Below are 15,129 nucleotides of genomic sequence, written 5' to 3' on the forward strand. Positions count from 1 at the left end.
CCTTCAGTGAGTTCAGTTTATCCCAGCATGAATAGAAAATGAAGACAAACTCATTCACCATTCATTCACTCATGACTGAAATGAGCGACTCGGACGTGTGTTGCAGAGCTGGTGGTGGCCGAGTCGGTGGTGGTCATCAAGAAGCTGCTGCAGATGCAGCCGGAGAAGCACAGCGACATCATCAAGCACATGGCCAAACTCACAGACAACATCCAGGTGAGAATCTCACTCAGACACTGCAGTTCATTTTGAACGTCTTGTCGTATCAAAGGAAGCAGTGTGTGGTGATGCAGTGGTTAAAGCTCCCTCGACACCCCTGCTGGCTGAGGATCAACTTCCATCAGAGCTTTTTCTCTCGTGTCTCCCGTCGTCTCCCTCTCAGCTGTCCTGCTGTTTTAATAAAGAGGAAATATTACGGGGAATGAACTGCCTCTCTTCTAAAAAAAATAATAAATGAAGCAGTCAGCTGAGATCCTGAATGTTGTAACATTGTTCTGAATAGTGCTTTATAAATTATGATTATTGTAATTAGGATTATTGTTATATATTGTTGCATTGTTATAATCTGAAACTACCAACCATGTGATCTACTACTACTACTACTACTACTACTACTAACCCTAACCCTAGATAAGTACTATATAAATAAATAAATGTATATATTTGTAAACCACTTTTCAAACATGATTTGCTGGACATAAAATGTAACATTAAAAGAAATAAAAAAGCAACATATAAACAACAATTAAAAACAAAGAAACAACAAAAGAGATAAAAAAACAGTAATACTAAATAATAAAAATAAACTAAAGCTTAAAAGAGAATAATAAAGATAATAATATTAACAGTATTCTTAGTGTTAGTATTTGCATTTGCAAAATCAATATTATTACAACCCTTGAAAATCAAAGTAGAGCCACACAACAGTCTTGCTCCATCGATTTTTCTTGCGGTAAACAACGTTTTGACCGAGTTGGTGTTCATCAGGTGTATTAAAAGAAAACAAAACACACCTGAAACTTGGTTGAAACATTTTTTACCACAACAAAATCTGATGGAGCAAGAATGTTCTGCAGACCAACTTTGATTGTTGCAAGTTAACTCCAGCACCAGCGGAAGAGGTGGATGCACGTCTCACTTTACTCTCTCCTGTGTTCCCAGGTTCCCATGGCCCGGGCCAGCATCCTCTGGCTGATAGGGGAATACTGCGAGCACGTTCCCAAGATCGCCCCGGACGTCCTGAGGAAGATGGCCAAGTCGTTCACTAACGAAGAAGACATCGTCAAGCTCCAGATCATCAATTTGGCCGCCAAGCTCTATCTCACCAACTCCAAACAGGTCAGAATGTCATGTGTCTGTCTGCTACGAGTATTTAAAAAGAAAGAAATCAAACCCCTAACCTGGTCTACAACTGAGACCATGAGACCATTGAGAAACATGTCATCCCACATGTTATCCCACGTGTCATCCTTAAATATTCAAGTTTATTCGGCAGTAAACATTCAGTAAACTCTTCCTTTATTGTAAGTTTGAATAAGGTTTCAGTGAGGGATGACATTTTAGAGAAACTGAAGGACAAATGAGGTCCATTCCAAAATGAGATATAATTTATATCTCTCGTATTGTCTATATTTTTAAACTTTTTGAGTGATATATTTCAGCCAACAAGTTTCTCAAAATAGATATGTAGCATTTTGGAATGAAACCCTATTTATTCTAACAATGTATCTTTAGTTAAGTAACCATAAAAAAATGTATATGTCAAGATATTCCTTTAGGACTGTTGTTATACCACACCTTGTAAAGTGGAATGTTTACCATCTCTTAACACCCCTCCACACACACACAGACACACACACACACACACACACACACACACACATTAGATGGTAACTGCTCTGTTTCATCTCATCTCCTCATCCTCCAAGTCTTCCATCTTCCTTCTCCTTGGCAGACCAAACTGCTGACTCAGTACGTTCTCAACCTGGCCAAGTACGACCAGAACTACGACATCCGTGACCGGGCGCGCTTCATTCGCCAGCTCATCGTGCCCACCGACAAGAGCGGAGCGCTCAGCAAGTACGCCAAGAAACTCTTCCTGGCCCTCAAGCCTGCGCCGGTCCTCGAGTCTCCGTTCAAAGGTAAAGGAGCCAAAAGTTCACGTTTAAAAACCAACACATAACATTCATAACATTTTGAAACGCAGATTACATGTTGGGGACATGAATTATGTGAAGACTATGATCCTCAACCATGAAAGGATTATGTGACAATATCAAGAATTGGACACACCATTTTCACGTTTCTCACATGATTAGGTTACCAAGCAGTTAAGTTTAGACTTTGGTGAAGGTTAGGGTTAAGTTTAGGTTTAGGTAACCAAAATTTTGGTAAGTGTAGCACTTTTACGAAATGTCTAAGTTTAAATTGAAAACATGTTAAGATAAATAATGAAATTGTTTCAATGTTTAAGGTAATTGTAATTAGATAAATTGTCTGCTAGCTAGTTTGCTAACTGTTTCATGCAAAGTGTGCAGGATGTTAACATTTTGCTAAGAAATTCTAAGTTTGCAAGTTGATTTATGAGTAGAGCTTTCAGTGTGTGGGTCTGTTTTGATAGTTTTGTCAAATTGTTGAATGATAAACTCAGTTGCCATGGTGATCATGGCTTGCAGTTTATGACTCATTATGCTTTGTTGTACATAAACCAGGTAACTTTTAAGTGACATTATTCATTATTAATTATTAATCAACGTGTTTTCTGAGTGTGTCTCATGAAGTAAGCAGCTTAACACGACTTGCCACTCACTCTGAACTGGTCAGTGTCACTGTCAGTCTTCTTCCTTGCCCTCTCTGCTGCCCTTACCTCTGTGTGTCCTCAGGTATTCTCCATCCGTCGCTGATCGTTGTGTGCTCTGTCTGTTTGCAGATCGAGACCACTTCCAGTTGGGTTCACTGTCCCATCTGCTGAATGCCAAGGCCGGGGGCTACCAGGAGCTGCCTGACTGGCCTGAAGCCGCCCCAGACCCCTCCGTGCGCAACGTGGAGGTGAAGGAGTCTGTGCGTGCAGTGGGAACAGTAACATTCAGAGACAGGGGGGCCCTCTGGGTTCTCCGGGGGGCCCCGAAGGTGGAGGGGAGTGAGGGTGGCTCCTGCCCCAGGGCGGTGCCTCAGAGAGGGTGTGCAAAGTCACCAGGGCATCACATCCGATATAACCTCGGCTCCAATATAACACTGACTCCTCTTTCACTAGTCATCTTTCATTCACTTACTGCTCATCAGCATAACTGCTCATCAGTAACACACATCCCTTTTGGCCTCCATCGACTTCCAAAGGGATGCTGCTTAACACTCACAAAGGAGAAAAGGGGATTATTGCCTCAACAGTGACAGCAAAGGTCAGGCATCACCAGACAGCCTCTATCTGGAAGCTCCTTCTTCGCTAGACATCAGGGACCCAGTCAGTGGTCTCTACCTCTTCGCCCTCTCTGCTGCACTTGCATCTGTTCGGCAGCAGCCCCCCCCCCTTCCTTCTCACCGTTGTTTGAGCCAATAGCACATGCGATGCAGGAGGGAACAGAAAGGGAAGCAACAGGCAAACTCCCTGTTATACGATTTAATATTAATACCAACATGCTGTGCTCTCTGTAAACAGCTTCCCCCTGTAGTCTCTGCTAGGGTTTGACCGATATGGGTTTTTCAAGGCCGTTGTGTTTGTATTGCAGCAGCTGATAGATAGTATTTTATGCTAATTTTCAATATCTTTAAATTTGGCCATTTTTATGCCCCGCAATGTCAAATATTCAGTGTTTCCCCCAGAATTTTAATCTTGGCAGGGTGGGAAAACCTCTGAAACAGCATTTAGACCATCATGATCTTTACTGAAACCCAGACAAATGAAATTCTTTAGGTGGGTTAGCAGCAGGGTCACCCATGGCAGAGAAACTTTGGGACAGATTAGGCCTGTAAATGGAGAATTAATTTACTAAAAGCCTTAAAAACAATTTTTAAGTAATGCATAAAATGTCTAAAGAAAATAATTTCACTGCAGGTTTTACAGACTGTTTTTATGCAGCTGTGGTCAGAGAAGAACCTCCACTATATCGGAGGTGGGTGATATTGACTCGCCGATATCCGATATTACAGTAACAATCTATTGAACTGTAGATGAGCAAACGTACTTTCTATGTGGTTTTTCCAAAATGCTCAGAGTTTACATTCTCCTTCAGTGCATCCCAAAACACAAACTCACCGAATTCCCTCCTCTTCTCCATCCCCATCACTCCATGTGCCATCGGTTCATAATCAATGATGCACTGTAAACGAAAGACATAAAATCAAAACTTGAGTATCTTGCCTCCCTCGTCCAAATCAAGAAAAAAACTGCCAAAACCAACCTCTTGATTTGCATTTCAGGAGAGACCTCAAGGCTTGATTCTGTTGTCACATTTGTTTTTGTTATTTTGATTACTCACTGACCTACATGTTGTTCCATACCCAGTGCTAACTTGTCATATATTTGTGATGCAGATTCCAAGATGAGGCCACAGATCTCGATTTAACACAAATATTATTTTTATTATGATTTGAATTTGGATCCAGCGGGAGACTTTAGTGGCATTTCGGTTGCACAAAACCCACTGGTCGTTGTCCCACTGAGGAAAACAACACAGTAGCACATTGCATTACATCCGCTCTTGGTAAATCCCTGGAGTGTTGTGGCTGTAAGCTGAAAAGGGTTAGTGGATATTTTCGAAAGCCTCGGCCTCTCTGACAGCCTCTCCCTCTGCACAACATGCATCTCCACAGCAAGAAGAAGTCATAACCACCGGTGAGGGGCGGATCGGCTTGCTAGGAGACTGGCGAGAGGTGCCCCCCCCCCCCCCCCCGCCCCGCTGCTTGGGAGTGCGGTGGTGTTTGTTTTGATGACTGCCCTCTCTCTCTCTCTCTCTCTCTCTCTCTCTGTGTCTCTCTCCCTGGTTGTCACAATGTGTTTATTGATGGCGCTGAAGTTGACAGGAAAAGATTAGCTTTTACTCCTCTCAGCTGAATCCCCAGTCAACACAGATTAGCAGAGGACAAGCGTGAAATACACTGCAGTCTAATGCCTTTCGAGCTGTTTTCGGGGTTGTGTCCCTTTCTCATGGGCACGGTGGAAGGGGATTTAACTAATAGGGAGCTGAATCTGCAAGCTGTTATTCACTGAGTGGCATCAGGAGTCAGACAAGTTCAATTTCCTTAACTGAGAATAAGTGAAAATCCCACTGGAGGGTTGCAGGAATAGAATAAGAGTAAACAGTTGATACCTGAAGCTAAAAGAGAAGTTTGATATCTCATGAAGTGAAACTGAAATCAGTCATTAGGATTAGAAAGCTGTTTATTTAGGTGGCCAGTGATCAATGCTGTTTCCTCATGTGCACCTAATTGGTCTCACGTGAAATTTGTGATACGGTTTGTGAGTGTATCACAAATGTTGGTGTGTGTGTGTGTGTGTGATACTGAGTGACACGCATGGCTTTCTCTCAGAGTTCCGCCTTATTGCACAACAGATATCGCTCTCCTTTTCCACCTGTTTCGCTCTCCATTCTACTCATTTAGTTCATTTGAATTCATGCTATCAGCAAACATAACATCATGCTTCGTTATTGACAAAGACATTCATATTGAATGTGTTGTCAAATATTGGATCGACCAATTAGTAAGTAGAGAATGTTAATCATAACTTTTTTTATTCCTGCAGTATTTGAGTAGTTATATTGGAGTATGTCTTGATTTCACTTACAGAAAATAGAATAATTTGTTAATTTTTTTCCAGAATATTGTGTTAAATTATGACTATATGCTGTGATGCAAAAGCTGAATTTGGATTAAGTATTTTGTCTCTGTGATGTCCAAAACTGTTCTCACACATCTGCTGAAGTCCAACTTAGAAACCTTCCTGTGCCTTTATCTCTTGCTTCTCCTGACGTCTTCTGAAACTCTCCTCCTTTCTCCTCATCTCACCTCCATCCCAATTCTTTTTTCTTTTCCACGTCTGCCAGGTTATTACGCTGCTCGAAAGAGTCACAACATTAACGAGTGTGAGTCAGTTAGTGGCAAAGATCCCACCTCCTTGAGCCTCAACCCATATAGCGCCAAAACCCCAAGTGCTTTTTGACACCCCGCCTAACGTAGTTGCTGTTCTGTGCTTAGCTCAGCCAAAGCTCCCCGACACGCGGCACCCTCTTCCTCGGTCTCTACCATTAAAGAAGTGATTCTTTTAGAGGGATGTGTGTGTTCCTCCCACGCGTCGACATGCATTAGGAACCTTGAGGATTTTAAATGGGTTCGGAAAATGACTGCACTCACTGGCTGACTGCACTGGTTAATGAGTCTGGTCGCAGAAAGCTAAGAGACAGATGGCTTCCTCTGTTGTACTTCTGTGTGCAAGTGTGGGAGGAAAAGTCGCCACTCCTGAAAGACATCACTTCTCTTAATGGAACTGCTCCCTGTATACAAAGAAAACCATTTCTGCAACTGGTCATGAAGGCATCACCTGGTGCTACCAAAAAACACAAAAACACCATACAAGCATTAGCATCTGTTATACACCGAATTCTCTCTCTGACTGTAAGATCTGACCACAGATCTGCGGACAGGGACGGCTGGCTTCATTTGGCTGCATCACGCCCAGGCAGAGGCTTTCATGGCCACGCTACCGTAATCTGCCCACGTCTCTGCTTCTGTCCGAAGGGTTTTTTTCGTTTGAGGTCATCAGTCAGCGCTGGCGGCTTGAACTCTTCTTCTTCTTCCTCCTCATCTGCCAGGTGCCTGAATGGACCAAATGCAGCAGCCGCGAGAAGAGGAAGGAGAAGAAAGTGGAGAAGCCGTTCTACTCCGACTCGGAGGGCGAGTCCGGGCCGACGGAGTCAGCTGACAGTGGTAACTAGGGAGGCTGCTGCTGGCGCTGTTGCCGGCCATCTTGGCACCACCACGTCCAGAAACACTGTTTTATCCAATGAAGAGAGTCCGGCAGATGTGTGTGTGTGTGTGTGTGTGTGTGAGAGGTGGAGACACAAGTCCTGTATCTTGGTCTAGAGTTGTGGGACTGATTATTACTGACCTGAACCCCAATTATCCCCATTGACATACCTGCCTTCGCCCAATCACCTTTCCTTTAACATCCAAGCTAGGTTTCTACATAGGCATCAGGGTTGGGGTCAATTCATGATGAACTCATCAATTCCAATTCAACTGAATTGGAATTGGAATTTGAAAAAAACCTACAGGAAACAGAACTGGAATTGAATTTGAATTTCAGGAAGTTGAATTAATTCTGTGAAATTCCATGTTTTTTTAGTTTTTTCTTACCACATAACACACATAGTGTCATATATTGTCAATACTGAATGTCATAAAATGTTACAGGAACCTTTCAGGTGGTATCTGATGCATAACGTAATCATAATCATATTATGCTGAATTTAATGTAACTGTCTTTTATTTGATTCATAAGGTTTGATTCATAATGTGTAGCAAGTCAAGACAACCTCTCTTTGAAGTGGAATTTCATGGAATTTAATGGATTTAAATTCTGTTTCTTGTCATTTCAATTCCAGTTCTGTTTCCTTAGAGCTGGGTGACATTCCAATTCCAATTCCAACTCCAGGAACTGAATTGGAATTTACCATGCATTCTGAATTCAGTTCATGAATGCCCCCGACCCTGATAGGCACTCACCCTACAAAACAAAAGGGATACTTTCCTCAGATCCTGTGGATTGGTAAATGTCATGCCATAGTTTGGATGATTTGAGACTTGCTTGACAGATCGAGATATTACTTTAGACTTGACTTTGACTTGTATTCCAGTGACTTAAAGCTTGACCCTTTTTAATGAGGACTTGAACGTTATGACTTTTGGCTTATTTATGATTCAAGCAGGGGTTGATTGGTCCCAGCACTGGTGCGCATGATTGCATATGTGCATCCATGTGTGTGTGTATGTATCCGTCTTTGGACATGGAGTATATGTGTGTGTTGGTTTGAGTGACCCTCTGACCCCTGACCTTTACCTCCCCGACCCCAGAGTCGGACTCTGCCAGCGGCTCAGAGAGCCGCAGCGCCAGCGTCAGCGAGGAGAGCAGGTCGGGATCGGAGAGCGAAGAGAGTGAGGAGGGTTCCGAGTCCGAGGATGAGGAGGAAGAGGAGGAGGAGAAGGAGAAGGAGAAGGAGAAGAAGAAGAAAAAGAAAGAATTAAAGAAGCCAGTGCAGGAAAGTGAAAGGTAGCACATGTTTCTGTTTTTTTAATCTATCATGGTTTTGGACTGTTGTTATAATAATAGGAGTACATGTGGTTCCAGAGATAGGAGCTTTAACCACAGGTCTTGATATCCGGCTAATATTAGATTAACAACATGCCATTTTGTCCATAATTATGTCAAATACCAGATTTGGGAATTCGAGTCACATGACTTGGACTCGAGTCGCATGATTGGACTCGAGTCACAGTTTTAATTGCTTGAGACTTGACTTGATGCATGAAGAGAAGACCTGAGACTTGACTTGACTTGGGTTCTGGTGACTTGGGACTTGACTCTGACTTGTACTTTGATGACTTGAAAAGGTTTCTAAAGTCTCGACAAAAGATCTTGTGTTTGTGTAAACGACTTAGATTAAAAGTGATGAGATTTGTTCCAGCAGACGACTGAATTTAAATTCTGTTTTCTGAATTTGTATGGAATGATTGAATTTATTGAAGTTGAAACTGATTACAGAAATCAAACTCATGATGCTCTTACCAAGTTTTTATCCTATTAAAACCATATTGCATTGAAAAGTCCTAGATATTTAGTTTTCTTTAAGATATTAAATTGATACTGGACTTGACTTGGTGTTCTACATTTAGACTTGAAACTTAACATTAATGACATGGACTTGACTTGGACTTCACTTGGTGTTTTACATTTAGACTTGAGACTTGTGCCTCAAGACTTGAGACTGACTTGGGACTAAAGTCGACCGCACCGTGTGTATTTGACACACCACTGTCAAATACACATGGCAATACCCTGAGCTACAAAGGACCATATTGACATTGATTTGAATATGGGAACCAGGCTTTGGGTTCAATCACAGCTTAATTTTAGATTCTCCTCAACCAAATGTCTTGAATTTTTAACATGCTTGCTCGTCACATTAAAGGGTCAGGTTGTGGTCCACTTTGTCCCTCATGCAGTTTTTTTCACAGATCTAATGTAGCTTGATGGATGCTGCTATTTTCTTGGGTGTAAACATAAGAGTAGAATCCATCCGATCCATCGTAGAATTTGTTCTTGGGACGTTTTTGACCTTTGCTTTCCTTCCCAGCGAGCAGAGCAGCGAAGAGGAGGAGAGGAAGATCAAGAGGAAGAGCAAACAGCGGAAGAGCGAGTCTGAGTCCGAATCTGAGGAGGAGGAGGAAGAGGAGAGCGAGTCTGAGAGCAGCCAATCAGAGGCAGAATCTGAGGACTCGGAGTCGGAGGCAGAGGTCAAAAAGAAAAAGAAGGTATCGATAGCGAAAACACATCTACACTGTAATATACAGAAACAGACAATACCTCCCTTTTTTCCATGTGGATTCTATGTTTCACCTACTGATAGTGAGTTTTGCATAAAAATGTCCTTCTAAAGTGTTGAAAATAAAATCTAAAACTGCATTAAATTCCTTGATTTATTAAATTTAAAGAGGATTATTGTACAATGAAACAATTTGAGATTGAGTCTTGTACACTTGTACACCCTAACATGTAAATCAGTATCTATTAATATTAATATTAATATTTATTTTATCCTTTCCCAGACAACTGCCTCTAAACCTCCTTCCAAGCCTGCCAAAAAAGAGAGCAAGAACGAGAAGAAAGAAATGTCTCTTCTTGACCTGGATGATTGTAAGTTATTTCACCCCTGTGTTAACGTCGCTGCGCTGGAAGATGCATGTACTGAATAACGACTCTTAATTAACTGGTAGTTCCATCCATGCAAGCTGATTGGTCAAGGACGTTTCCAACCATGTGATTATTCCCATAAATCATGGCTAGATTTATTGGTTACTATGCCAACACTTCTGGTAACCAGGGAGATAGCTAGGTATCTTTCTGAAAGCCATAATACCAGCAAGTGTGTCCTTCACTGTGATTATGGTGATATCCGTCTAAAACACAGTCATACACATAATTATGGTAAAGAGCACTCACTTGAGTATTATTGCTATAATAATGTCTTCTCTGTAGGAGATAATATATGGATAGTACTCAAGCTCTCCTCTATGGAAGAGAACACATAATAATATTTTGGAGGATATTCTTAGCTGCACCTCACTGCCTTACTGTTATACTTTTTTTTTTTTTAACAATTATTTATTGAATTTTTTATAAAGAAGAGCAGCATAATGGAGCATGTCATTACATTGAGAGTCAGTAGAGGTTAAAAAAATTGTGAATGTTTGAATACGATAAATGAATACAGTGAGAAAGAGTGTAAGGAATACATAACTAATAATTTGAGGATAAAAAGGTAAACACAAAAAGCAATAGAAAAAACTAATCAGAACATACAATGCAGACACACACACACACACACACGCACACACACACACACACACACAAAGAAAGGGGGGGGGAGCCAACCTCAATAAAGGAAGCGAGAATACCAGGAATTAAAAATCACCCAGACAGAGTTTGAAATAATTGATAGCATTGGTCCAAATAGTGTTTGTGTGAGCATTATTGACTTTAGCAGTGGACCGTTCAAGGCCAAATATGTCCATAAATATAACTGTCATACTTATAAGTACATTAAAGAAAACCTTCTAGGGTATTATGACTTTTATACAATGGTTACAAATGCATTTGTACTGTATAAAAAGTTTTCTTCAAGGTAGTCAATATTCGTAAAAATGAAAAACAGGAGAAAGAAAAATCAAGAACTGTCTCCCTGGTTCCCGCAAGAGTTAAGCAAATAAATTAGATTTTTGCTAAAGCACAGTTAGGCGTAATTCATGGGAAATATCAGCATGGAAACACATCTTTGCTGAAACGTCCTGATGTTTACAGACTGACGCTCCCTTCTCTCCTTCTCTCCCAGTCGAACCCACCCCCTCTCCTCAAGTCACGCCCGTCAACACCTTCCTGTCCAACAGCCTCGTGACCGATCTGGAGGGCTTGTCTCTGACCGACACTGTTCTCGCCCCGGCGGTAAGTAACTCTCGCTTCTCTTGTCTTCCTGCTTAAGTCAAGTCAGGTGAAAACGACACCCGCCAAACTCAATGAGAACAAGGAAAAACTCCCACGAAAACCTCATTAGGAAAAAGAATGGGAGCTTGGGAAGAGACTGGCAGAGAGGGATCCCCCCTTCCAGGACGATCAGACGTGTGATAGGTGCTGAACATCTTGACTCTGTTAGACAAATTATTGGAATTGATTCTAAAGGAGATAATGATAACTCTGATTGACACATTGAAATCGCCTGAAATGTAAGATTGCATTGATTTGAGTAACCAAGGCGCTCTTTTTTGACAGAAAGAAGTGCTGAAGAGTGCGACAAGTGTTGATATTATGTTTCATTTTTTCTAGTTATTTCAAGTCCGGTCCAGAGTCTATTTTTCACCTAAATAATTGGACAATACAAGTCAAATGAGTCCTTGCAGTAATAGAAACTTTATCCTGCATGTAATAATTTGCTTCTGAACATATTCAAACTTATTTTCTGAATCTTGTGTGCACACAATTTATTAAAAACAATCAAACTATATTGCATTATAGTTTGCATAGTAACTATTATTCATAACTGTTCGCAAAATTGCACATGTACATTTTCACAGATTGTTACCAATTTGTCATGGCCTTTACATGCATACACCACTACAATAATCCGGTATATTGAGAGTCCCTCTGATCTGATACTGACATAATCCTGCATACACACACACACACACACACACACACACACACACACACACACACACACACACACACCCTTTGCTCCCTTCTGTTCTGGAGCTTCGTCCATCCCTGTTCTCATGAATGGCAAAGTCAAGTAAAGCATAATTAACTCTAACCATCTGCGGATGGCCTGTCTGAGGAGATCTTTGGCTGTGAAAGCTTCCTAACACATGTACCAGTCAGTTCCACTCCAGACAAATATATTCCCTTCAAAGATATTCTCTTCAAAAGGAATGGAAATACTTAGCTCAGCCTTCTTTGAAAAGAAAGAGATTGAATGCAGTCTGAAGATTGTTTTTCAGAGCAGACAGTCTACTCTGAGCCTCTTTCAGCCTCCCTGCTTAGTAAAAAAACCCAAAACACTTAGACCCCCCATCTCTGTCCTAGACTACACCTGCTGGTGGGATTTAATCCTACCAGCGGGTGTAAATCTTGTTTCAGAGATGGGAGGTCTTAACCACAACACCATCTCTTATAAATAGCCTCAGTAATACAGATAAATGTGTGTTACTGACAGTGGTGGAAAGAATACTAGCATGTCCTATTCAAGTAGAGGTATTGCTACTTTGCTGATATTTTACTTAAATAGAAGTAAAGAAAAAATAATTTTTGCACACCAAAAAGTCTTTGAGTGACAGGTGCGTAGGACAAAAACAAAAAGGTATAGATACTGAGAAAGAAATGTAATCCTGGACACTGTCTACACTCGCATAATACTTTATTGCGTCGTTTCGGTCATAGGACCTTCATCAGGCAAACACTTAAGTAGAAGTAGAAGTCAAATTTACTGAGTTACTTTTTAGAAAAGAGAACTTTGTTAGATGTGAACACTATGTGATTCTAAAAGGATGAGAGGACAGAGTTTAAACTAGATTCTTTTAACTGGAAAAATTGGGAAATACAGATTAAAATGCACAAAGTAAAGCCAGATTACTCCACAATTTGTCAATTTGCGATTGTCCAGTTTCCGATTCTTATGGAGAGCCACAAAATTTTACTCTCTAATGGTTGTGATTTAAAATGTAATTGTATTGTAAAATACGATAACTAGAGAAAAAATAAAGGTAGAGTTTAAGTAAAAGTAAAATTACTGACTTTAAAGAAAACAAGTATGCAAAAAGCTACTTAATTGCAGTAACATGAGTACTAAATGTAAGGAAGAGGATTAGGGCCACATGTGAAAAATGTATTTAAGTTCTGAGTTTAAACTCAGAACTCAAATAAATTTTTCACATGTGGCCCTAATCCTCTTCTGTATAAATGTACTTAGTTACTTAGTTGGTTGCTACTACTTGGTTCCTGACTGTCTCCCATCCTCTGCAGACCATCGCTCCCTCCAGTGCGCTGAAGAGCTTCGAGCTGCTGCACCGCATCACAGGCGAGGGTCTGTCGGTGGAGTACTGCTTCAGCCGGCAGCCCTTCAGCCCCGACGCTCACATGGTGGCGGTGCAGATGCAGTTCACCAACAGCGCCGCCTCCGAGGCCAAGAGCCTGCACATGGAGGACGCCAAGCTCCAGTCCGGGATGAGGGTCAAAGAGTTCCCGGAGATCGGTGAGTATTTTTGTGGCGTGGAGTCGCTCCATTGGCGACTGAACGACTGACTTTTGTAGTTTTAGTGCCATGTTCCGCTCACTGACCTGTTGACACTGACCACCGTTTATTATTATTACAAAGTTGGAAGGAGATTATGTTTTCACCCCTGTCTGTGTGTCTGTTTGTTACCAACATATCTCGAAAAGTTACAGATTTGGTGGACAGACAGCTCATGGCCAAAGGACCAGTTAATTCGATTTTGGTGGTGATCCGGATCTGGGATTTCTACCATTAGATGATTATTGTTTTTTAGCCATAACTGTTATGCTGCGTTCATGTGCCGGTGGGAAAGTCCAACATCCAGGGCTTCAAAATCAGCTGCTGAACAGAATTGCATTCACATGCTATTTAGTTGTAAAATCAAACCGGAGGCTGCAGCATCGCAAGTTGGAGAATTTGGCAGAAGTTTGTGCTCAATCGAGCCCCTTCTAGTTATTATTATTATTATTATTATTCTTGTTAGTAGTAGTAGTAGTAGCTGTATAAAGGAAAAAAGTGCTTTTGTCAAGTATTCAAAACAGTAACAGAAACATGTGATATTCCACCTCTCGCAAGATTGGTTGGATTTGGTTGAATTTATATACTTGAGATATATAGTTTTCCATTGAGTAATTTGTAAAAACTGCTAGATTTTTCAGTGGCTTGCACAACAAATAATACCTCATACAGCTTGCAGTGATACATAGATCAACGTGGGTGGGTTGCTAACTAAATTTTAGGGTGTGTTATTGATTCATGTGTCAACACCTTTGTCTCATTTCTCTTGTGTTGACAGAGGTGCTGCCAGCAGGTGAGACGGCGACAGTCGTGATGGGCATCGATTTCTGTGATTCAACACAAGCAGCTAACTTCCAGCTGTGGTGAGACTGAGCTTCTGGTGTTTTCTAATGTAGAGACTCCCTGTGTTTTATCACCTTCCAGTGCTCCTCATTAGCTCCGATGAGTCTGGAAATTATAATTACGATGGGTCATACTCTTGGGTGGAAATAACAACTGAATTGATGCTGTACCAAAACTATTTTTTCATGGGTCTATTGAATTTTTGAAATTTGATTTGCTCTGGTAAACTTGTTAGCATCGCATGTGTCTGCAGGCCAAGTTGAATATTATTACTCAACTCATAATTGCGATATTTCCGGCCTCGCATGAAGACGCTGTTTCCCCTCCCTTCTCTCATCCTGCCAGGCTGTATGCTGTGTGTACAGTAGAAAGGAAACACACAAGGCAATGCAATCTGTCTATCTAGCAGAAAACATGTATGCGTTGAAATTAAGTTTAGGTCACATAAGTTATGAAATGATTGAAATGAGTAAAAGCTACCTGAAAAGAAATGTCCCTGTCCTCTTAGAGCAATAATAAAGCACTAAAACAGGTTTTCTTTCATGTCTTGCTCATTTCCAGCACTCACACCAGGAAATTCTTTGTGTCGATCCAACCACCGGTTGGAGAGCTGATGACGCCCGTCTTCATGACGGAGAACGAGTTTAAAAAGGAGCAAGGTGAGTAATAATAGGCTATAAACTATTATAGTAGTATAATAGTATTGGCTTTATAGTATTAACCATGAAACCACAGC

General features: G+C 41.2%; 1 protein-coding gene across 5 annotated transcripts in view; it reads left to right on the top strand.

Annotated features, from left to right (window-relative positions):
• Positions 1-15,129, top strand: part of ap3b2 (adaptor related protein complex 3 subunit beta 2) — a 44,975-nt gene that overhangs the window by 26,364 nt on the left and 3,482 nt on the right. For 2 of the 5 annotated variants that reach the window (XM_078283094.1, XM_078283095.1), the window contains 13 exons: positions 107-216; positions 1,162-1,338; positions 1,955-2,141; positions 2,930-3,048; positions 6,807-6,921; positions 8,068-8,157; positions 8,202-8,248; positions 9,352-9,525; positions 9,847-9,907; positions 11,103-11,212; positions 13,283-13,511; positions 14,329-14,413; positions 14,955-15,052. In XM_078283094.1, the coding sequence (XP_078139220.1) occupies positions 107-216; positions 1,162-1,338; positions 1,955-2,141; positions 2,930-3,048; positions 6,807-6,921; positions 8,068-8,157; positions 8,202-8,248; positions 9,352-9,525; positions 9,847-9,907; positions 11,103-11,212; positions 13,283-13,511; positions 14,329-14,413; positions 14,955-15,052 (1,602 nt within the window). Of the gene's footprint in view, positions 1-106; positions 217-1,161; positions 1,339-1,954; positions 2,142-2,929; positions 3,061-4,809; positions 4,870-6,041; positions 6,081-6,806; positions 6,922-8,067; positions 8,264-9,347; positions 9,526-9,819; positions 9,908-11,102; positions 11,213-13,282; positions 13,512-14,328; positions 14,414-14,954; positions 15,053-15,129 lie in introns of all 5 variants that reach the window. The other 3 variants (XM_078283093.1, XM_071922309.2, XM_078283092.1) reach the window with 3 other exon arrangements.

This window comes from Centroberyx gerrardi, chromosome 4 (genome assembly GCF_048128805.1).
Source record: "Centroberyx gerrardi isolate f3 chromosome 4, fCenGer3.hap1.cur.20231027, whole genome shotgun sequence".
Taxonomy (NCBI): domain Eukaryota; kingdom Metazoa; phylum Chordata; class Actinopteri; order Beryciformes; family Berycidae; genus Centroberyx; species Centroberyx gerrardi.